Source organism: Solanum lycopersicum, chromosome 2, assembly GCF_036512215.1.
Source record: "Solanum lycopersicum chromosome 2, SLM_r2.1".
In the NCBI taxonomy this organism is placed as follows: Eukaryota; Viridiplantae; Streptophyta; class Magnoliopsida; order Solanales; family Solanaceae; genus Solanum; species Solanum lycopersicum.
The window spans coordinates 64,762,962-64,788,258 of NC_090801.1; the positions used below are offsets into that span (position 1 = coordinate 64,762,962).

General features: G+C 31.1%; 2 protein-coding genes across 2 annotated transcripts; both read left to right on the forward strand.

The window, feature by feature from the left end:
• The first annotated feature begins 4,472 nt into the window (after window positions 1-4,472).
• On the forward strand, window positions 4,473-6,600 carry LOC101251349 (homeobox-leucine zipper protein ATHB-40). Its single transcript, XM_004232334.5, has 3 exons — window positions 4,473-4,722; window positions 4,853-5,175; window positions 6,148-6,600. The coding sequence occupies exons 1-3, from the start codon at window positions 4,635-4,637 to the stop codon at window positions 6,373-6,375; spliced, it is 639 nt and encodes a 212-aa protein (XP_004232382.1). The 5' UTR covers window positions 4,473-4,634; the 3' UTR covers window positions 6,376-6,600.
• A 7,664-nt stretch (window positions 6,601-14,264) lies between these two features.
• Window positions 14,265-22,417, forward strand: app1 (Xaa-Pro aminopeptidase 1). The gene is made up of 16 exons (NM_001246992.3): window positions 14,265-14,421; window positions 14,499-14,562; window positions 14,655-14,794; window positions 15,933-16,217; window positions 16,319-16,441; window positions 16,541-16,846; window positions 18,103-18,189; window positions 18,634-18,701; window positions 19,156-19,222; window positions 19,842-19,976; window positions 20,074-20,154; window positions 20,825-20,879; window positions 21,074-21,178; window positions 21,253-21,324; window positions 21,746-21,870; window positions 22,110-22,417. Exons 1-16 carry the CDS (start codon window positions 14,329-14,331, stop codon window positions 22,269-22,271), a joined length of 1,968 nt encoding a protein of 655 aa, NP_001233921.1. The 5' UTR covers window positions 14,265-14,328; the 3' UTR covers window positions 22,272-22,417.
• Window positions 22,418-25,297: the final 2,880 nt, after the last annotated feature.

Sequence of the window (25,297 nt, forward strand, 5' to 3'; positions counted from 1 at the left end):
TTTATAAGAAAGATGCTTATGCCATCTCTTCTTTCTAGTATACACTATACTTATCGTATGATCTAAGGGGCAATATCGTAAAAAACATTAGTATAATAATAGTGGTAATTAAAGGTAAGTAGTATTAATTAGTATGGGAGTGCGTGGTGATAGGCTGGTAAATGGCAGATTAGGTTGAGGGAAATGTACTAGAAAGACAACACGTGGATGGATAAAGGACATTGTGGTCCCGAATAATTCATCAGGGGAGTGACGCGTGTTAATACTCGTACGTTGCTCCCATGTGACATTCCTTGCTCTCTGGAGTTGTCTTCTTCTCTCTACTTACCTTCATTTGCTAACCAAAATAACAGGAGAATGTATAATATGTGTATGTTAGAATGAACGAAAGTCTCATATTCATTAAAAGTTTTGATAAATAATTTATATTTATATTATTAGATATTTTTTTGGGAAAAGAATTTGATATATTCCCCAATTTTGTCATTTGAAGCTTATATATCCTTCCTTATAAAAGTGGCTCATATATGTCATTACACAAACGCCTCACATATACCCATACCGTTACAAAATGGCTCACATATGCCCTTCATTTAACGGAAGTTAAAAAAATTAGTTTTAAATTTATATTTATTACTTCTAAATTTTTTGAAAAAATTATTTAGGCGTATATATGATTCTTCTATCAAAGTTCAAGGTATATTTTAATTTTTTCATACATAAATTATTTTTTGACTTCTTTTATTATAATTATTTGAGTTTCTTATTCTTATTTTGTTTTTTTCTTTCATTCCTTAGTTTAAAGAAAAAAAATTTAATTTTTTTTTTGTGTATTGTAATTTGATTTCGTATTCAAAAAAAAAATATTAGTGAAATATAAATAAATTTGATTATCAAAATAATAATTATAAATTAGTTATTGAAATAAAAAAAAGTCAAAAAAATATGTTTGATGAGGATTAAATTTACTCATATGGGATTATATTTTATACCAAAAAATAATAAAAATTTAGATTAAAATTATTATTTTTTTCATTTCCGTTAGAGGAAAAGGATATATAGGAGCCATTTGTCTATGAGTAGGGGTATATATGAGCCACTTTTATAACGAGGAGTATATCAGCTCTAAATAACAAAATTGAGGGATATATCAGACTCTTTTTTCTATTTTTTTAAAATTAATTTTTGAGATTGAGTTGAAATTAAATATCGTATATTTTTTTTTAGAAAAAGATGAATAGCTAGTCAGGTGGTGGTTAATGGTTACACGTAATATAACCACTTTTTTAAGACACCAATCCAATCAATTTATCATGTTGGGGCTCCAGCTCCTAATTTGTTGCAATGATCCTCTTTTTACTTTTGTGGTCGTCCATATAACTGAACTAATATACGTACCAAAAAGGTTTGTCCATCTTATCTCTGACTTGTGTCCTTCTCTGACTCTTATGAAGAAAAAAACATGCAAAGACGTTCATTTATACACTTCTATCTATCACACGATCACTTTGAATACGTATTAGTAGACGATATGAAGATCGTATATGTTTTTCCTCTTTAGTAAAAGGAAGAAAAATTACAAAGTTTTAAGTTTTTGTTTCAAGTGGACCATTAATTTTATTGCTTAAATTTTAATTAAAAAATTAGCCAAATACATGTTTTGACAGAAAATATTAAGTAATTATTTGATAAATAGTCAAAGTACACGATAAATATACGTTCACTTAAATTAAAAAAAGAAAAAAGAAACTAGCTAGACACTAGCTTTCGTTCATGTTTGACGCAGGACCCCATATTTGTGTTATCCACCTACGTACACTCCCCCTGTATTATATATATGTATGAAAATCAACGTACAAGATGACTGATATTGCTACAACTTTATGCTTTCTAAAACACTTTACTTCACTTGTCTAAATTTTTTTTTATCGTATCTACATACACATACAAAATTTTGTCAAGGTGGAAGGGGAATTTCACTTTTGGGAAAACTTAAACTTGAGCTACACAAAATTCTATTTTATCAAGTAAACCAAATGATGCTCATTCGTTACGAAGAAAATACGAAATTATTTATGAAATTTGTTGGTAATTTCTTCACTCCTAGCTAATTTAATTTTTCGTACGATCCGTCACTATTTTATACGTAAAAGTTATATTGTTTAGCTACAAAATTTTATTTGTCTTTAATCAGTGATTATAGGAAAGAAGTTGGACCCATTTTTGCAATAATCCAAGTTTTTATTTTACTCAATTTTTAATACTTTATTATAAAAGAATTAGAGAATGATGTAACGGCTTAGATAAGATGTTGGGTGTCTCATGAGCTGTTATCATTGGAATGACCCAATCAGAACGTTGATTATATTCACTGTTCTTAATCATCTCGAGCCACGCATCTAATTAGCTAATTTAAAGTGAGTTAGTAAAACTTTTGGTGCGGCTTGGCTAGGATAGGTAATTAATTATAATTTTGTTTAAAAAATATTAATTACCACCTAATTGGATAACAATACCGACCTAGTTAATTACTCCAAAATCTAGAGAAACCTACCCATACTAATTTTATATTTTTTTTTCGAGGTGGTACGATCCCAAAACCCAAAAAACTACAACCACCTTACGTTACAGTATTTGATTTTTTAAAACTTCATACGGATAGTGTTAATTTACCTTATTCTTTTTCTAATTTACCCAATCAGGAAAGCCAAATACAACCATTCCTCCCCTATATTAACTAGCCTTCTTTCATCACTTTATCTATAAAAATATATATATACACTACGAACAAAAATAATTTTTAACGTCATTAAATATTAATATTAATAAAAATTGCTAAAGTCTTTATCAACATTAATTAAGTGCCATTAAAATTAATATCGCTATCTTTAGAGACATATACAAAAAGTGATAATTATTACTAAAAATTTATATTTAACAATAATTAAAAATTAAATATCGTTAATAGTCATTTTTGTTACAGCGATATTATAGCCTTAATATTAGAAAAATTGATTAATTTATGTACCATTGACTGCCACATTACCCCTTAGACTATTGGCTTAAACAGTGATCCCACATGTATTATTCTAATTTGATCTTTAATTTGTATTTCCAAATTTACGCTTCTCTCCTCTAACCAATTCGATATGGATCTTACTTATAGTGACATATATCTATACGTTAAACATATTCGGTTATTAATTGAGTTCATTTTGATACGTATTATTCAACATATATCTATATACTGCTTATAATTTGGTTATGTGTCTCAATTTTTGAAATTTGTTTCTCTATTACAGATTACTCTAATTATTATTTATTTTTTAAAAGATCATTTGATCATGTAAAATTATATACGCATGTGTTAAAGTTAAAATTATGAGTGTTTGAAATTGACAAGGCTATGTAACTGTGTGGCATTAATTTATATACGATGAATTAGAGTTTCAAATGACACGTATTGATTTGTGCCCCCTATCCTGAACATTTATGTAAACTTTATACAGTCATCATCAAAGATTATGAAGCTTAGGTGTGAATTCACTTTTCATACAGAATACTTTTTTCCTAAATTTGTGAGAGTCGAATACAGATTAATCAAGATTTAAATTAATAATAATAACCCATGTAGAAACAAAATAGATAACCAGTCGCTTGGGTTGTTTAGGTTCTCAAAATTCTCAATAGCTTTTTTTAGTGGGGAGGAATAGTACGTGAATGACGGTATATAAATGGTTGATGCGTGTGACAGTAATATATATAATAGTTCAAAAACCATCGTAATCAAGAGGTTGTTGTGGAGAAGAGACTAAAATAATGATGAATACCTAGCTGTTTTTCCCCCTATATTAACATGCCTCATCTCATGATTATAAATCAAGAAATATCTATATAATTCTATTGATCCTTATCGTCTTATTAGTCCTAAAAAGGTCCCACATTCTTGCTATTTTATTTAATGACTTAAATTGGTGAGTGAGCGTTCATCATAGATGTGAAAGCCCCCAATATAACAATACGTTTAAGACCAACGCTAATTATTTTAATTCTTTTGTTTCACGTCAATGCCTCTATATACGTTTAGATATGAATTTCTGATTAATTTGAGTTTGTGTCGTACAAACAAAATTCATTAAAAAAGAGAAACATAATCAATATGAATCTCTTTGCTCGAAACTTAAATTCGCGAAACATTATTAAAAATAGAAACATCTTATCTCGGTGTTCAAATTGCTAACTACTAGCTAGTTAATTAGCTGCATTTTGCTTATATTACCTTATTGACTAAGTCACGTCTGGCCAAATCAGACAGAAATAATGGCATGCCGTGCATGTCACCGTCCAATTTCTTAATTTAACAAATTTTATCAACTTAGCTCACACTAAAAACATTGTACCCCCAAAATCATTGACAAGTGGCAATATAGATAATTTTACATATAAGCAAGGTCAATTTCAAAAGGTCGAGCATTATAAATAAGGTCACACTAGTTACTCAACAAAGACTTAAGGCAACAGCACCTTAGTCTTCACTCCATCTATATAATTTTTTTTTCCCTTCAAAATAAATAAATAAAAGTCTTCTCCATTTCACTTTTACACCACAAAAAATAAATAAAAATATAAACACCATGAACCATCAGGTTATAGAAGATGATAATATGGTACTTATTTCCCAGTACTATCCTGATATTTACACCCAACTTGTACCACAACAAGGTTAGTACTATAATTTACCATAACTCTTTGTCTTTTCTAGCTTCAAAATTTACTGGTCTGACTAATTATTCATATTTAGTAGATTTATGTAGACATTGAGATCTCTGACTAAGGGTGTAATAACATGCAGGAGAGTCAAAGCCGCGGAGAAGACGTAAGAAGAACAAATTAGGAGAAGGGAGTGGGAATGATCAAATGATGATGATGAGGAAGAGGAAGTTAAGTGAAGAACAAGTTAATTTACTTGAGCAAAGTTTTGGGGACGAGCACAAACTAGAGTCAGAGAGAAAGGACAAGCTAGCCGCTGAGCTAGGGCTCGACCCTAGACAAGTTGCGGTGTGGTTCCAAAACAGGAGGGCTCGTTGGAAGAGCAAGAAGCTAGAGGAGGAATATTCAAAGTTGAAATCTGAACATGACAATAATGTTGTTGAGAAGTGTCGTCTGGAAACTGAGGTTCGTTTTCTATCTACTTTTTTCGTTTCATATTACTTAACCTCGATTCTCCTGATTTAATAAAATGAACAAGTTAGAAAATACTTTGGTTTAACGAGGCAGTAGTTAGTGGTAGGGTAATTTTGGGGATTTGTCAGTGAAAACTGGCAGCATAAACGACGTTTGAAGTGGTCCTAACTCTTAAAAATATTTTCAAGATGAGTTGTTTAATTAAAAGGGGAAAGCAAGAATAGAATTTGTAATTATGAAATTTTAAAGCCTTAAATTCTAATGTACAGGTTGATAAATAAAAAAATGACCAAATTATATATTTAATCACGCTGTAAAACTTTTGCTTCTACATATATGACCTTATTTGTGAGGATATTTTAATACTACCAGTAAAAATAACCAAACTATATATCCTGCTAATTCACACCTGGTTAAACTATATTGAAAATGTTAAAAATATTTATACTAATTATCGAAGTTAAGAAGATATACATCAGCTTTAAACTAGAAATAATCGTCATATTTAGACATGCAATATGAACCCTAGACAGCTCGATAATGGATCTAAGTGAACAAACAGATTGGGATTACTAAGGTAAAACATAATGTTTCGCACTTGTATTTATTCTTGTTAAGTAATTTTATTTTAATAAAAAATCTGTAGACGCTCTATCTATCTAAAAAGCGTAAAAAGATAAAAATAATCGTAATAATAATAGTGTCACCCTTATAGGCAGCAAAGGGAACTACACCCTCCACTTAACAAACCTCCGTACGCTCTTGTCGTTTTTTTTTTTAGATGTCCAAGTTAATCCCCTCGTACCTTTTTGGTGGGTGGTGGCATCACATGCCTTTCTTTCTCACGTGCTTCTTCCACATTTTTGTATCGAATATCATACTTATCATCGATACATAAATATTTATATAGTCAATTTTAATTTATTTGAAATTAAAATGCGTATATTATTATTTTTTTTATAGGTGTTGAAGTTGAAAGAACAATTGAATGAATCAGAGAAGGAGATACAAAGGCTATTATTAGAACGATGTGATGGGGTATCGAGTAATTACACAAGTCCAAGTGCTTCATCTTTCTCAATGGAAGCACCATTTCTAGGGGAATTTGGAATGGATGGATTGGACAATGTGTTTTATGCACAAGAGAATAATTATGTTCAAGGATTAGATTGGGTGAACTTATATATTTGATATAAATAATTATAAACATCATCATGTGATTAATTTCTAATTTTAGGATCCCATAATTCTATTTGTAGATAAGTAACCCCACTATATAACGTACTAAATTATGTAAATATATCTTTTTTTTTCCTTGCTTTTTTTCTAGACTAGTGTGGTAATTAGAGTTACTAGTATTTGACTAGCTAGCTAGCAAGTTGCAAGATGGAATATAACTTGGATTTTTATTTTAAAGTGTTTGATTATTACTTATCGTTGTGTCTGTTGTGTCTGACGTATTATAATCACCCTCTTAATTAATATCTTCAAGTACCCCCCTACCCCTCCCCCCAACCCTCAATTGTTTTTTGTTGGGGGGTTTGCATCAAATTATTCGGACAAAACTCAACCAAAAAACAAAAAATCAAAGTTAAAACATTGAAATTATGTTGAAGATATAATTATTAGGTAAATGATTGTGAGTATTTAAATTCTTAGATGAGAGTACGTTTACATAATTCAACACAATCTACAAGTAGTCTAATTTTTATTTTTTCTTTAGTTTCACTTAATATTTAAATTGAAATCTCGATTAAATTTAAATGCCACAATAAAAACCATTTTGATTGAGGATGGGGATACGAGAAAGTCATTAAATAAATAAGTGTTGGGGTAATAACTAATAACTGGCTTCAAATAAAAAGTTACACAAGAGAAATAATATACCCGCTAATATGAAAGTTACGTTATATATATTTTTTCACCCAAAAAAGTACATTATACACTACACCATTTTTTACGAAAGAAATGATAGCACCCGTATACTCAGGATACGTTTTCACTTAGTTTTGAAATTAGTATTTGGTTAAATAATTTAATATAAAGTACTCTATTTTCTCCTTTTAAAAAATTATAATTAAATACAAGTACTCCACCTTGATACAGTGGTGTGGTCACACTTCTTCGTCAGAATATTATATACGAGTAAAATGATAAATTAAGTGGTTAAATAATATATGTTGGACATCATTGACACAATAATATGATATAGCCTAATAATTTCAGGCGCATGAAAGAGTAAAAATACGCAAATTTAAATTCTTTGTGTGTCAATTTTACTAGTAGCAACTCTCTTTGTAAGAAGAGCAAATTCACTTTAACACTTGAACACTCTTTATGAAAATTTTAATTCTGCCACTACTTTTATATATTCTAATTAAAAATAAAAATATTTAATATTTATGGCCAAACTTCTGACATAAATGTGTTTGGCAAAAGAAAGAAATTTAAAAATTCAAATAATAGAGAGCAAAATATACATCTTAAAATACTAATCAAAATTTTTATTATTTAACTCTAAAAATAAAAATCATGACAAATAACACCTAACACGAAATGAGTACTAAAAAGAGAAATTAGTTAGGTGCATAAGTAAAATATTTCGCTCACGTGGGAACATTGGGAATTGAATTCTAGCTACTTATGTGCCTAATCATTATTATCCGCTTTTACCAGCTGGCGCTCCAAATGATATTTATAGATAATTTCTTTCTTTTTTTAAAAAATAACCTATAAGATTTGCATTCCTAAATAAAAATAAAAGAAGTAATTATCTACTTAAATAATTTTAAGTACAAAACACTTTCCATGAACAAAACAACAGATGCTGCTGCCATAGTATTGGTTTTGTTTGTCCAAAATCAAAATTTGTACTACCTGCATGCATGTGACCAAATATTCAACTAATATGATTCGATTCCCACTTGTTCCCATCTTTTTCCATAATACTTCCACCCCTTTATACGAATTTGGTCAAACTTAATCTAGTACAAATTATAGAATGATATTTATTTATATAAAAAAAAAATTATATTTATGTTTAAAACATTTTAATTATACATAAATTTTAGTATGAAATTCAGAACTCACAATTAGATGCAGTGGCGTAGCCACATGGTGGTTAGGATATTCATGAACTGAAATAATGTAGTGCTCGTGTGTTTGATCTCAATAGTTCTTACTTTTTGTAAAGGAGCTTTCATGTGTGGAACCATTGGCCAGATGATGCACGTTTATAATTTAATCCAGTGCAATTGGTGTATATAGTCTAAATTCAGTTGATCATTATACATTTATAGGTATAGTCTAAATACTATTTTGGAGGTGGAGATTGAAGTTTTCCTTTTCTGAAAGAAGCATTGTAGTATTAGTGATATATAGTAGGTTGTTCGTTATATATGGAGACGTGTAAAATGAATTAACTATATCTTCTTTTTCTTTTTCTTTTGCTTTTTTTGTCACAACACTTTAATTTTAAGGTTTTATTTTTTCCCTTAATAATATATAGTGTTGTTATATCTTAAACTCTTATTAACGTCATAACAATTCTATAATTATTAATTGGTGTTATCTTAAGCAAGAATAGTTAAACAATTGGAGTAAGGATAGTTTTCCAAGGATTAAACCACACGTAAATATGGTAAGAAAGGATAAGCATAAAGCACAACGAGAGATAAAAGAGGTTTTATGTGTTGGTGTTTCCTTCTAGTTTATTGAGTACTAATTCGTTTAAAGGATACTCGTCGTTGGTTCATTTTTATTTGTACACTTAAATAAAAATATATATTGAATTTATTTATTATCTTAAAATAGCAAGAAAAATAATATTTTTTCTTTATAGCTTCGTCAATGTGTAGAAATAAACTTTTGATAAAATAAGTAAAAAAAATTCAACATGGTGGTGGGATGATTCCTTTAATTATGAGTCTTTTAATATAATTAATAATTTGGGCCATGTTTTTTTCCGACAAGTGTAGCTCATGTTTCTCATTTTTCGACTTGTTATTATGATGTTAATTAAGCACCAACTAATTACTGATTGGATTTAAACACTTTAGTTCTCGACTAATCTAAATCATCCCCTTAATTTTGCTCATAATTTAATAATGGCATTTGCCTTGAAATATTTCCATTATCTTAACTAGCTATGCTAACTTTTTATTACCCTTATTGTCTGACTTTTTAAAAGATGCAGTAGTGGCCCTAAATAATTTAAATATATATAAAATTAACTCTTTAATTAATTTGTACAATTTCACGTATATTGTCTAATCCTATTGACGAATAAGAATAAGAGTTCGGAGCTTAAAGGTTGAAAAATATTAATAAAAATTTTAAAACGGTATATGAATTCTTTTTTTAATCAAATGACAAAATCGCTCACGAAGTAGCAATTTTATCCGCCGAAAAAAGCAAAACTGCTGCTATAGCAGCGATTTGTTAATTTTTATTTTTTTAAAAAACATTATACAAAATCGCGGAACGATTTTCAAAATAAATTTCTTTTTTATAACTCTTTTTAGTATGTCGCTGCTTATGCAGCGACTTAAGTTTAAATATTATTTTTTAATTTTTTGCTTCGTTTTTTAAAAAAAGTTTAAATCAAAAAAGATTTTTTAAAAAAAAATCAAAGTGATTTTTAATTAAAAATCTCTGTCTTAGCAGTTATTTGATTTTAAAAAAACAAAAGAAATTGTTTTTATTTATACTTTTTTATTAAAAAAAAGAAGCAAATAAAAAAAAATTAAACATAAGATGCTACCTTAGCAGCGACATATTAAAAAAATATTTAAAAGTTCTTTTTATTTTAAAAATCACTCTTTTGAAAGCGATTTTATTTTAATTTTTTTATAAAAGAAAGTCAAATTTAACAAATCGCTTTTAGAGAAGTGATTTTGCTTTTTACAATGGACAAAATCGCTATATCATGAGCGATTTTACCATTTTGAATAAAAAGAAATTTCATATATTATTTTAAAATTTTTATTAATATTTTTCACTCTTTAGAGATTTGAATAGATGACTCATTGTTCGTTTAACATTCCAATATAAAGGGAATCCAAACAAATCTTATATGTATATTTGTTGACACCCACTAATCATTCTGTCCCTTTCTAATAACATATAATTATTATAAGCTCAAATCACCAAAGTATTTAATTAGGATATGATCTACACAAGCTATTATAATTATTACAATTATTTAAAGTGTAAGGCTTGATAGGGATGTGTCGGTCTCTTAAAGAATGTTCAATTTTTATTATTTGGGGGTTGTAATATGCCACCCAGCCACCTACATTATCCTTCCATGTTTCCCTCTGCCCTAATTAAGCACTATTCTCTCATTTTTTTTTTCTTTTTTACCCATCTTTTAAGAAATTTTTAAAATTATAAATAACTAAGATCATCGTTCAAAATATAATACACCTGTAAATGAAAGTGAATAGATGGATACTTAATTATATATGCCACTAAAATTCAGCAATCCCTAATTTACGCCTTAATTTTGGACACTTTCTAGCCATTTATAGGTGGGTTATATTTTATGACTTTTGAGTGCCCTAAACCACACCACTTCACTCAATTTAATGTTTTACTATAGGCCATTAACATAACACATAAGGTTATTCTTGTGTAGGGGAATGCTTCATAGTTTCATTTTTTTCATATTCTAGCGTACGAAAATTTGAGATATCTTATTGAGATTGAAATAATCATATTCATTGTATTACATTTTTTAAAGATAATTCAATCATTATTAATCGAGCAAAAAAAAAGAGAAGAGATTAATGCGTAGTACTCTAAAAAATTATATAGGTGATTATTTAAAATGTATTATTGGTAATTCCCATAGGGGTAAATAATCTTGTATGACTTTACCTGCATTAATCGTTTGAAATTCGACTCTACTCTTTGCTGTTTTTGAGTAATTTATTGAGGGTCCAATACAGCTCCTAAGTCGTGACTTAAAACAATCTTAAAGTAGGATTATTCACCATTTTAATAAGCAAAAATCTCCAAAAACAGCTAATTGGGCTACGTGTACGTACCGTTTGATTCTTTGCTTAAAAAATCCTTTATAGTTAATAAATCAATCAATTAAATAAATAGGTACTTTAAGAGTAATAATATATAATCAAACTTAATATAGTACAATACATACATGGTTGAGAAATGAGTTACGTGTCATTTCAATTCTTTCAAGTCTTTAATTAGCAAATTTGCTAGCTTTGAGCACATGATCACCCACTCACAATGTAATTTTATTTTTATTTTTTTTGTTAAAAAAATAAAATTGTACAGGTGTTTGAATGTTGATCTACTATAACCATGTCCGTATGTTTAACAATCTAGATGTTACTTACCTATTAATTAAAACAAGATTATAAAAAAAGGGGTTGTACCTGAGTCCTTCAGGTGTCCTACATTAGAAAAAAAAAAAATGGTTCAGTGGTCCAAGCTACTACTTAATTCATATGGAGTCTATATAGTTCGAGAACGCTATAAGAAAATAACAACAAATTATTTCGCTTAATTTCAATTGAATTTATATCGATTAACATAGAAAAAAGTTTTATCATTATTCATAAATTTTGTTCTTAGCGAGACAAACATTTTCTATAGTTATGTCGAGCGAAAGTTAATTTATCTCGTAAATTTTCATTAAATAAGTAACAAAGGCAAAAAATAAAGGGAGTAAAGATCATCTTATTTAAAAACAAAAATTAAATAGTATCACGAAATAAGGGCAATCCGGGTGAGAACTTCATCTTTTTGGGTGAAGATCAAATGGTAAAAAAGACAAGTGAAAATCACAGTAGAATGAGCGTCGTTAAAATAAAAAAAAATAAAAAAATGAGCGTCGTCCATCTCTTTCTTGAGATCAAAATTTTGGGCCTACTAAGGCAATTGTTTGGGCTTAATTCATGGGATCGACAAAGCCCTTTGCGCTATACTTTTTGGACAAAGGATAAAGTAAGATTATAATTACATAAATCTCTCAAACTGATACAATAGCATAAGCGTTGGTACATTAATCTGATGCGTGAAATACATTAATCGTTAAGTAAGATACATTATATTTTATAAATGATATACATCTTATACATGATATATTAATTTGATGCACTAATACATTAATGTGATGAATAAGAGATTTTGGGGATTTGTAAAACTAATATGAAATAATGATAACAAGAAAATTTAAATATGAGATTTCTTTCATTTTTTCATTATATATATATATAGAGAGAGAGAATTACATGTATTACATACTTTTAATATTTTATATCAAGTATTTAAGATATCATTAGATCCACATATTCCTTAAAACTAGTTATTTGTACAATTAAATCATCCCCGATTCAAGCTTTCTTGTTAATCAATTTATTCTCTCACACTCTCATGAACCTCCATCTTAACTAAGAAGAAGATGAGAAAGAGATGTATCCATCTATTTTTATTAGTATATCTAATTGGCTTCATATGTATAGTAATAAATATGCGCATGTATTGGATATTTACACATGTATTTGATACATTATTAATGTATCCGATACATTATTGAGTTGACCTAATCCATTGGTGACCATTTAAACTTGGCATAAATTTCACTCAAACACTTAAATTGGGTTTTGTTTATTTTAGACACCTCATGTCATGTCCTGTTATATCTTTTTGACATTTTTTTAACAATCAGCCGAATGTGTAAAGGGTGTGTAATACAGGGGTGACTGACAATATTAAAAAAAGACATATGTCTTACGCCCCCAAATTAAAACAACCTCATTTTTTATAATAATAATAGGTTATAGGGAGTATTATTTTTTAACAAATACTGAATACTATTTATAGAAAAAGTTAACTTTTCATGAAAAATGAGAGAAATATTAGAAAAAATTTGACATACTTGGAGTAGTATAATCTCATGAAAATAATTTAAAATAACAATGATTATATTATCAATTGAAAACTAGAAGAGATCAATTATATAAAAGTTATTATAATTCAAGTTTAAGGCTTCATTGATTTTTGCTTTAGGCTATGCTTGAACCGCCTTGGTGTAACACACTCAACGATGACATGTCAAAGTGACAAATTAAATAAAGACGTGTAACATATATGTCAAAAATATTTTTTAATTTGTATTGAAAAAAGGCAATCACTCAATTGACATTTGTCATTTTTTAAAGCCTAAATAATAATAATAATAAAAAAGCCTAGCATATATCATCTTTTGCAGCACCTCTCCCCGCCACCCCTACGCCTGATTTCCAACCATTTTCTCATCACCCGATCACCAAAATCCTCCCCCATCCAAACCATCTTCCGCATTAGCCCCACCACCCGAGCTCCCTCCTTTCCCATTCCAAAGTTTTCTCAGTGAAATCCTTCCTTTCAAGTTTATGATTAGTTCTTCATTTAAAACGCAAAAATCTTTTGTTTAATCTTTTTCAATTGTTTTTCTCAACTATTTTTTTCATAAATCAAAATAATTATACCTTGATTTATTATAATGTTGGTTGTTTTTGTTTTAACTAATTAATACCATCACTTTACTTTTCTATGGAAGGAGTTTAAGTTTTGAGAGATGATGCTTAAAAAATGAGGAAAAGAACGAATAAAATAAAATAAAAATGGGTTAAATAAGCTTTTCACGTGTATATCACTCATTATGTCATGTCAGCAAAGAGTATCAAACTGACACGATGAGTCACGACATGAGTTATCTAAAATGAATTAAACTTAATTAAGGTGTCTAAGTAAAAAAAATTTGAGCCAACTTTAGGTGACCATTGATAGGTTAGGTTAGGCCTATTAAGTTAGTATTATATTTATCTAATTTATCACTGTATCTAGTTAAGTTTATATGTATTTGATAAAATATATGTATGTATCTAAATAATAATTGGGTGAATATGAGTTATGAAGTCGAAATTTTTCTGAATCACCCAACAAAGAGAGATTTTGATTGCTTTAATTTTATTATTTTTATATGTATTTTTTTTCTATTTATCAAAATAACAAAGAAATAGAAATAAAATATGTACAAGAGAGTATCTATTTGGCTTGAAGTTGGTGCCATGGCCATGGACTAGAGATGAAAACCACAAGTCAAACTCCAATCTCTAATCGAAAGAGACGATGGCGGATACACTCGCTGCTCTTAGGTCTTTAATGTCCTCTCACTCTCCTTCTCTTCATGCTCTGATTATTCCTTCCGAAGATTATCATCAGGTTCCTTCACTCTTTCTCCAATTTTTTGTGATTTCATCGAACTTGCCTTTCAATTGCGTTATTGGATGATATGACAGAGCGAATATGTATCGGCACGGGACAAAAGACGCGCATTTGTTTCTGGATTCACCGGAAGTGCTGGTTTGTTTTTGCTTTTTCTCAATCACTTCACTCCGTGTTGATTTAATTGTTTTCGTTTGTGGAATATCAGCTGAAAAATTAATTCGTCCTAGGTTTGGCGCTTATAACCATGGATGAAGCACTTTTATGGACCGATGGCAGGTATTTCTTACAAGCAGCTCAGCAGCTCAGTGACCAGTGGAAGCTCATGCGTATGGGAGAAGATCCTCCCGTTGATATCTGGATGGCCAATGTGACTATTCCTCTCTTTGTTCTAGTATATTCCATTTGTGCTTATTCTATATTTATGTAAATCATAAGCTGTGCGAAACTAACATATTCTATACTTTTTTGCCCTGTCTTGCTTGTTGCTTAGTTTGCATCAGAACTGCTATTGTATAGACTCATCGACTCCTACTTGGTTGGTTGTAGACTTGTAGTGATTAGTAAATCAATATAAGTAAGTATTGGACAGAAGTTCTACAGAGTTCCTACAGTACTTATATTTATTATATGTATATCAGCTGTGATGTATATGGAAAAAAGAAAAATGTTAAATAAATAATTGAACTTCCAAGTATTGTGTGTACAGTTGTGTAATTATCTTTAATGTACTTGAATAGAAAATGTCTTTTGATCTTATTGTTGATATATTAATCTTCTTGAAGGTTCTGTTATCGTCAACATGTGCATTAAAACTTCCATATAGAAGTGATCATTCCATCATTCTCCTTTTGGAAATTGGAATGACATCCCTTCAGTTCATTCATGTTGTATCCTTCACTTTTCTTGCCATAATACAACCTTCCTGTCTTAAAATAATCTGAGATCATCTCACCAATTCAATTTTAAAACTGTGACTCTGTGAGTGCATTGAAGTCGAAATCTCAATCTTTTATTGTGGACTGTTCATTATGTTTCCAGAGCAAGAATTCATACGGAATCGGCAAAGGTCTTTGAGTTCATTTTGTTTATCAGTTGTCATGCATCATATTTTCAGCTTGAATCTCTTATATTTGTTAGATCTTTATTTTCTACAGTGTCACTCTCGCTTCTCTTTAGTTATTTCAGTAGATGTATAGTTTGTCTTATAACTTTGGCAGCAATAACCGAATGATAATATAGGAATTTAGTATGTCAAATTGAATTTAATTGAAGATAATATTATTGCCTGATCTATTGTATTTTGTCTGCACCCCTACTGACATATGATGTATCATTTCAACAATTACTCTTTCATTTCCAAGTTTTTTCTTCTAGTCACTGTATCCTATACAACAAGGTGCTGTAATTATTTTAATCTGGAATTGCAAGCTAGAGGAGTGTGAACTTTGTGACCCTGCCTGAAGTTCAGCTGGTATGCTAATTTATTTTATAATGTGCTTTACTAGAATCTACCAAAGGATGCGGCCATTGGTGTGGATACGTGGTGTGTATCAGTAGATACTGCACAGAAATGGGAGTGTGCTTTTGCTAAGAAACAACAAAAGTTGGTACAAACAACTAGAAACTTGGTTGATGATGTTTGGAAAAATCGGCTACCTGCCCAAGCAAATCCTGTAATTGTGCATCCGTTGCAATTTGCTGGTCAGTCTGTTGCAGAGAAGTTGAAAGAATTGAGGAAAAAGCTTGTAATGGGGAAAGCTTGTGCTATTATTATAACAGCGCTTGATGAAGTAAATGTGTAACCATAGACCCAAATGCTTTCCATCTTATAGCTTTGGCTAATCTCGTCTTGGATATTCTTCATTTCTCCAATATTATTGCCAATGTACAGGTTGCATGGTTATATAATGTCCGTGGCAGTGACGTATCATATTGCCCAGTTGTTCATGCATTTGCGATTGTGACTATAGATTCAGCCTTCTTCTACGTGGATAAGCAAAAATTGTCTCCTGAGGTTGCATCCAAATGGCATAATCTTTTCATTTTAAACTGAAAACAATTGCATTTTGTTATGTTTTTTATACTATTAAATAAGCATGTATATACCATGCAGGCAAACTCTTACATGGAAGAAAATGGAATTATGGTGCGGGATTATGGTGATGTTAGCTCAGATGTGGTCCTCCTTGCATCTGATCAACTCACTTCTTGCTCCTCAACTAAGGGGTCTAAAGGGAACCCAAAGATTGATGTTAGAAATGCCACTTATGTAGGAAATAGTGATAGTCATGCTGCTGAGTTTGTAAATGACCTCATTTGGGTTGATCCTGGAGCATGTTGCTTCGCTTTGTATTCTAAATTGAGTGCTGATAAAGTTCTCCTTCAGCAATCACCTTTGGCCCTTGCAAAAGCTCTGAAGGTGAATAATACTACCACAAAACTTACTTATCCCCTAAAGTTTGTTGTCTGAGCATTTTATGTGGTTGAAAGTCTAGTAGGTCTTTAGACCGCCTTTGTTTGGTTGGATTGGGGTCAAGTCAATCAATTGTTCCATCAGAAGAAAAATAATAGCAAAGAATTACATGAAGACAATTGATGGCCCAAGCTTGATCAGCATTTGTTGTTCCATTAGTATGCATTACCTCTATATGCTTTTCAATATTTTGAACTGAATCTATCTTAGGACCCTTGGATGTTTAGGATTGTTAATCTCATCAGTCCCGTCTGCGACCCTTAAGAATTCAAATTCAGCTTTCTCCGGATTATTTCTAATTTCCTGTTGTATTTTTAGTGAAAATACTAATCATCATGTTTATATTGTCTTGATGTATAATATGGACCTGCTGATTCCTCCCCCTCCTTACCTCCTCTAAGAGTTCCTGAGTGAAATGACAAATCAGTGATCGTATTTTGATAAGAGAAAGTATTCATTTTGTCAGTGTTTGAGATGTAATTCAGCTCTGATTTTGTTGCATTTGTTTGACCAAAGCTTGTATATCAGTTCTATTTTCCTTGTCAGTTATTGTTATATTTGTCTAATTGGTGTTAAACTATTTTCTTTTTGAAAAATGAAAATTCTGGTGTGAGCTTACAGTCATTCTTATCCGACTAATTTGACACCTTTAACTAATATATTTTTGCTAACCACCAACTTCTGCTGTGTCTTTCATCAATACAATTACTTTCTTCCAATTCCATGTTTCCTCCCAGCTATAGTTATTACTAAAGTTATCAGACTGTCTTAACACTATGTTGCTCGGACTCTTCAAAAATGTCTATAGGTGTGTGTTGGATATTTCAAAAGTAGTGCATTGGAGAATCTGACACGGGAGCAGCAACATATTGGAGAGTCTGAGGAACATAGGTCTAATGTACTAGTTTCTTCATGTTTATGTGATTAAACCAAATCAGTCTTTGTCTTCTTCTGTCTTTTCCGCGTCTGCTATGATCTGTTCACTCCCATATTTTTTCTTTCACTTAATTTCTTTCTTGTTGGTATAAAAAAAGTGAGTGTTGTACTAGAACAATTTACTGCGTGGAGATTGTAAGTTTAGTTTATTACACTTGCCATTTCTAAAAAAATTATCTGGCTTTTGAATTATCATCTGTGTTTGTGATCTACTTCTATTCTCAAGCTTACTGTTGATTGCTAAACTACAAAATTATAATTTCTAGAACCCTGTTGAGATAGAAGGATTAAAGAAGGCCCATTTTCGGGATGGGGCAGCTGTTGTGCAATATCTTGTCTGGCTTGATAAGCAGGTACGTCAGATTCTTAGAGTCAATCTTCTAGTAATCTTTGTGAGTTACTGCCACCTACTGCATTTGCATCTTCCTTAGATTCTATAAGTATGTAGACATGTGTGTATGTATGTACTTTGTGTGTGCGCGTGCGTCTATGTATATATGTGTGTATGGTTTCTTTTTAATCTTTATACAAGTGACGAGTGCAAGTTGGTATATACCGATAAAACCAAATATGTCGGGTTAGAAATTCTGTCCTATGCAAAACTAGAAGAGTAGAAGGATAATGTATCTCTCAGAAAAAGATGTTATGTCTACTTGCAATGCCTTTTTGCAAATGGTGTGAACTTTATATCTTTAGCAGGGATCTCTTCACTTTTTAGGTGCAGAAACACTTGATTCAAGCTATTCATGGTTTCAGTAGTTTGGCAAGATGAGTTTCAACTTGTTCAAATTTTCCAGATGCAGGAAATATATGGAGCATCTGGTTATTTCATGGAGGCTGAGAGTACCAAACAGAAGAAACAACTGTAAGTATTTCTGGTTTCTTGTACTTTTTCATGTTTTTGGCGAGTAAGTACATTCTAAGAATTGATCTCTTATAGGATGTTAGTTCAGGACTTTTGTCCCCCCCTCGACAATTCAGGATCCAAGAAAAAAGGAATTAGTCTATTAAAGCTGGCATCTTTTGTTGATAGGAAGATGCATTATCCAAGAAGTGATTTCTTGATTTAGTCTGTGTAGAAGGTTATTCTTGTGGGCTGTGTGGATTTCAAAATTTAAGACTTTGTTTTCTTAAGATAGAGCCAAGACTTTTAGTGGCCCTTGATTTTCTGAAGGAAGCTTCTGCAAGTTACTGATCTTCAGTCAATAATTAAGTGATTATTGAGGAACTTATCATGAAGCATGGGATATATTATATTGTTTTCCTTAGTAGTGGGTCCATGTTTTGTACCTTATTTTTGTAATAATTCACTATGTTAGGGGGACTAAAAGACTGACAGAAGTCTCTGTGAGTGATAAGCTGGAGGAGTTCCGTGCATCAAAGGAGGTAAATGGTTGTATTCTGATGAAAACTCTAGCATGAAATCTGTTGTCTTATACTCTTATCACTCTATTTATGTATGAGTTATCGTCATCTAGGTTGTGAGCTGATGATGACTCTAGAGTTTATTTCCAGTTTGTTGCTTCTGTTTAACTGCTATGTTATTGTTTCCAGAACCACATGATATGCTGATTTCGACTCGAGCTCTTTCCAGTTACACGCTGGCATATTTTCTCTATCTTTATTTTTTAAAATGTACAAGAACAATAATATCATTTTTCTATTGTATCCGCATTGCAAGTGAGTGTAGTGATTTAAAAATAGACAAGTATAAGGGGTGGCAAAAAAAAAAGGAGGTAAAAAGTACGAGTATGTATTATCAAAATGTTAATAACATGTATTGGGATTCAGGAGTACTTAAGATACCTCGGGATAATATGTTTAGTTGCTTCAATTAACTAGAAGTTTTTGCCTTGAGCTCTTCCAACAAGTGCAGCTTGGTTCCTTTTCTGATGGTTGTGATCTTTCTTGAAGTTAGCAAAATCATTAAGAATCTTGTTTTCTCAACAATAGTATCACCATTATCTTAATGTAATGGGGTAATGTTGCTCCTCTACATCTGCAGCATTTTAGAGGATTAAGTTTCCGAACTACCTCTTCTGTTGGCTCAAATGCAGCCATTATCCACTATAAACCTGAGGCAGAAACATGTGCTGAACTCGATCCAGATTGTATTTACCTATTCGATTCTGGAGCACAGGTATGTGAGAACTGAGAGCATATATTCGGGATTGCTACTTTGCGTACTTCTATATTTAACATGTGATCTTTCTATATATATGATGGTGTTGCTGAAGTATCTGGATGGAACAACTGATATTACACGGACTATTCATTTCGGAAAACCTTCTCCACATGAGAAATCTAGTTACACGGCGGTATGTGAAAAGTGTTCTGCATTTTTATGATTCCAAACCATGTCGGCTATGCATGATGGAGTGAAATTTCATAATGAGAGTTCTGATTTCAGATTACTATTGCTGATCTTATCTATGTCCGGTCTCCTTCCACACTTGGTCACGCTTCCTTTAGATCATTCTAGAAGCGTTAATCCATTTAAGCCTTGATTAGAGAATCTATTGGAGGCATTATTCTCCTAGAGATCTCTAGTTCTTTTATTCCAGTGCTTCTATCATGTAATCCTTCTTATTCAAGTCTTAACATACATGCATTACACATGCTTTCCTGTGGGAAATTCTCTCTTTGCTATGAATGTTGATTGAAATCCATAAAAATTGTAGAGCAAAAGAAATTGTCTTATGAGTAAACAAAGCAACAGTAAGTCGAAACTTTTCTGTAAATTGCCTTCGTTATTCTTTAGGTTTTCTTTTCTGGTTTATCTTTTTAGGGGTGACTGAGAAAGGATAATGATTGGCTATACTTCGAACAGTTTTTTTTTTTGTATATATATGTATATAGGTTTGTCTTCTATGCTGGTTTTGCTCTGTGTGATTGATTCTTTAGAATCTTATACTGGAAATTTTTGTTCTTTCCGTATCACAATTCAATACTGCATTAATGGCTTAAAGGTTACTTTATTTTATGTAGGTTCTTAAAGGACATATATCTTTGGGAAACGCCAGGTTTCCTAACGGAACCAATGGTATGATTATGTGGAACTTGATACTCGATGTCTGTAATTTTCTGAATTTTCTTCAGTGGTTAGATGTACCAATGCCTATATCCACAGGCTATTATTCAGAGGCATATGCTTACCATTTTCATTTCATTTCATTCAAATGCTGTGGCCCAAGATAGTTGGCTTATCAGAACATTGTGCTTAACTACTCTTGATAGGGCAAGCTCTTGACATTCTTGCTCGAATTCCTTTGTGGAAAGATGGTCTTGACTATAGGCATGGTACTGGACACGGGATCGGGTCTTACTTAAATGTACATGAAGGTAAACTTGCCATCATGATTATTGAGGTACTTTTAAGGAGCAATTTATATTTACATTTAATTTATTTTTGGCAGGACCTCATAATATTAGTTTCAGGCCATCTGCACGGGATGTGCCGCTACAAGTTTCAATGGCTGTAACAGATGGTCGGTAGCATCTTATTACATTACGAGTTATAAAGTAAACTTTTCCTTAGCATGATTGATGCCTCTGCGTTATTGACTGTATTTTCACTCCTAACATGGATTAGTGGGTTTGTCATGCTTCTTTACGAAGGATGTGCATTAGTAAATATCCTATCCTAACATAGTCGGTCCTGAATTTGCTTACTGGAGATCTACAACTTACAGAACTGATATGATCAGGGGAAATGTAATGTTTTTCTAGTTATACTAGTAAGAGAATGGCCTGTCAATAAAATTAGGATAAACCACGTCATACCATCATGTTGTCCAGCTTGCTCAATAATCTAACAGTTTTACCTTTCTAGTTGCTTCTGCACATCTTTATAGTTTTCTTGTTTCAGCTTTTCAGAGTTTGAACATTCATATGGTATATATTTTTCAGAACCTGGTTATTATGAAGACGGGAACTTTGGTATAAGAATAGAGAATGTTCTTATTGTCAAGGAGGGCCATACGAAGTTCAACTTCGGCAATAAGGGCTACTTATCATTTGAGCATATAACTTGGGTAAGTTTGTAAACACCATGTTTTATGTCTATTTACATACGTGATATGCATCTACCTAGATGTTCTAGATGTACAAGTGTGTGGTGCGATTGCACTTTTGCAGTCCAAGAGGAAGCAAGACATTCTCTGTCCTTTTCTGTTTGTATTTTTTTTAAAACTTGGATTATCACTTACTTCCTAATTCTATAGGTTGGAAGTGTTATGTGTCATGAAGGTAAGAATCTTGTTTGTTAATGTAGGCACCATACCAGAGGAAACTAATTGACGTGAGCCTTCTGATTCCTGAAGAGATTGAATGGTTAAATGAATACCATGCAAAATGTAGGGAAATTCTTACTCCTTACCTGAATACATCTGAGATGGAATGGCTGAAGAAGGCTACCGAACCCATTGCAGCTTGACATGCCTCATTTGTTAGGGGATTGGAGTTGAGGTTAATCAAAGGCTACTGATCCTTTTCCAGCTTAAGCCCTTCATCATATGTAGTTAAATCATAAAGATGCGACAAGTCTATGCTGCGTTTCGACGGAGTTAATACCGTAACTCATTTTTGCGGGCTCGCTTGCTTTATTCTTCTCCTTCCCCTCACTATACAGCTCCCATTATCTTTGAACTCTTTCATTAATTGGTAACAACTACAACACTCTGAAATAAAATCTCCAAACAACGGCACATAATGTTTTCTAAAGGTAAACATACAGCTGGAATCTAATTTAAAGTCCTTAGCTTTTAACAGAAATTATTGTCAAACGCAACTTCATAAATTTTAATAAATACTTATATGCGACTAAAAGTCGTATTTAAAGGTCAAATTAAAAACTTTATGCGTACGTATCCTATTAATGAATCATCTTGAAATAGCTGGGAAGCTTAGGTTAGTGGGTTCAAGTTATCTAAGGTGGTTGGTTCGATTCTTCCTATTTTAGTAATTCCGTCCCTAGTGTAAACGGATTAAGATTGATTTTGTTTTTTGCCATGCCGGGCATGACAAAACGAGTTAAAGGTTAATTTAATCTTTTTCATCTTTTGAACCTCTTTGATCAAAATTATTATATCTAATCACTTTTATAAACCATGTTACAAGCTTAGTCAAACACATTGTTTATACTCTTGACAATCAGCGAATAGATATACTGATCATACCGGTATTTGTGAGAACACTTCAATTAGTTACATGTCATCTTAACAGTTACGTTCACGCCCAGATATTTCAGCTTATGTAAATTGCAGTCCACCAGCTTTATTTCAAGCATGTGAACTGTTCTAGATGGGCACCTCTGACGAAAATGTATCCAACAGCATATTCTGGAACAAGTCCACTCCTGTCCTTGGCCTCAAGAAGTGATAAATAAAAGAAATGGAAATAAGATGTATCACATAAAACTGCCCCAAAGATTTTTGTAGATTTTGAACCTTCTAAATATAAGATTAGGTTGGCTGAGGGGGTTCAAAATTCACCATAAGGTTCCAAGTTCAAATCTCAAGTACTACATTTTTATTTTTTGAACCCCTCTAGTGAATTATGTTAGCATTAGGATAAGCTAGGGATCCATCAATGAATCCTAGTTTGTTCTTAGCTGAAAGTGTTAAAACAACAGACCTTCTCCAGCCACCATAGCTTTTACCATCAGAGATAGTAGAGACAAGATTCATGCCTGGATAATCAGAAGGGTGAATATAGAAGGCATGTGAAGAATCCACTGCATTAGTTGCAGCAATTCTCAGAGGTGACAGCAGGAAGAGTATTGGTTTCGTCCAAAACATCCATTTCAGAAAACACAAAAGAGTTTAAAAAAAATTAGACGAGGATAGAAAAATTACAACTGCTCTGACACCATGAAAAACTAAGAAAAGCAATGTAGAAAATTCCTTATTCTATTTCTCGATGAATTCCTCTGTACAAACGTGTTGTATTTATACAAACAATAAAGAATCTACCAGTAACTAACTCGCCAGCTGTCTATATCTAATTGGTTTTCTTGTAACAAATTATGAGATAATGACAAGGAAAATAAATACAAACAACAAAGAAATATTGTAACCTAATAATTCTATGTACAGATTCTTGAAAGGGGACTAGCGTACTAGCCCAAACACCAAAGAAGGCCCAATAATATCTGAATCCCAAAAACTGATAGTATGATGAAGACCATTTGCATCATAGCCTATTTGCAATTTTAGTAATCACTTCTGTTTATCACAATAGCCACAAAATCTTCTACCTTCTTCACAGTGATCAACTATGGATACTAACAGGTTGTGATACAAATTTTTCCTTTTTAGTGGGAATATCTGAATCTACCTTCAATGGCAGTGTTTCACTTTTGGGTTGGGGCTTTAATTTGGTGTTCTTGGGAGCAAAACGAGCTTGCCTGCTCGGGACTTTACTTGGACTGTCGAAGTCCAAATCCATCTCTGCAATTTTCTGGATGGAAAAGTGAAACTTCAACTCCAAGTAATAATGGTGGAGGAAGGGTTTAGGGTTTATTAGTTGGAGCTGATGATTTAACAGCTTTGTGGGTCTGTTTTACCGTCTGATTAAACAAGAGCTTAGGTTAAAAGAACTATTTAATAAGAGACATGATTATATTAGAGCATTATAACCCACAAGGAAAATTAAAGTAATGAAGTAAAATCAGAATTATAAGGGTTGAGTTTAAAATTGGGTCGGATTAAGGATAGGTTGAGTCCTAAATAATTATAGTTTTCTTAATATTTCTTTTCAAAAGAATTGTAAATGTTTTCATCATCATTAAATGTAAACATAAACTAAATTTTTGACTGAAGAGACTGTGAAAATTATTTAGGCAAAAATAAATGACTATGAAAATTAATTATTTAAAAGACAAAATAAAATTATGATTATTGTGGTCAATTACTCTAAACATTTCAATTTCTATTGGGTGCTTGAAGGTTAAGGAAGTGATGGAGGAGTTTAAGAAGATGTGAAAAACTCTTAGAAAATTTTGAAAGTGTAATCATTTTTCTTCTTTCAATTAAACATTAATCTTTTTTTTTTTAAAAAAAAATATTTATACATTTTTACTGATTTTCTAACATTTGTTAGCTGTTCAACATTTATTTTAAATTTTTTATTGTCATGAATAAAATCAAAAAGATGTCACAATAATCAATATATTCAACATATAAAGTACTCTCTAGTCTCAGCAATAAATCAAAAGTAAAACATTATTAGAAATTAAATTTAAAGAAAACAACGTATAATAATATAATATAAGAGTTTAAATTATTTTTTGTCTTTTGATTTATAAACTAAAAATCATAAATTAAAAATTTGAACTTCTCAATTTGATTTATTTTAATTTCAAATTAAATGTTTTTTCAACTTATCTAAACATTTTAAAATAAAAATACTTTAACTTAAATACATTTTAAAAAAAACCGATTAAAACAAAGATAAAGAAAG

Coding starts and splice junctions, on each gene's coding strand:
- LOC101251349 (XM_004232334.5), top strand. CDS start 4,635: ATGAACCATCAGGTTATAGAAGATGATAATATGGTACTTATTTCCCAG. Junction 4,723..4,852: donor CCAACTTGTACCACAACAAG/GTTAGTACTATA, acceptor AATAACATGCAG/GAGAGTCAAAGCCGCGGAGA. Junction 5,176..6,147: donor AGTGTCGTCTGGAAACTGAG/GTTCGTTTTCTA, acceptor TTTTTTTTATAG/GTGTTGAAGTTGAAAGAACA.
- app1 (NM_001246992.3), top strand. CDS start 14,329: ATGGCGGATACACTCGCTGCTCTTAGGTCTTTAATGTCCTCTCACTCT. Junction 16,442..16,540: donor AGCAAAAATTGTCTCCTGAG/GTTGCATCCAAA, acceptor TATACCATGCAG/GCAAACTCTTACATGGAAGA. Junction 21,179..21,252: donor TTACTTAAATGTACATGAAG/GTAAACTTGCCA, acceptor TATTTTTGGCAG/GACCTCATAATATTAGTTTC.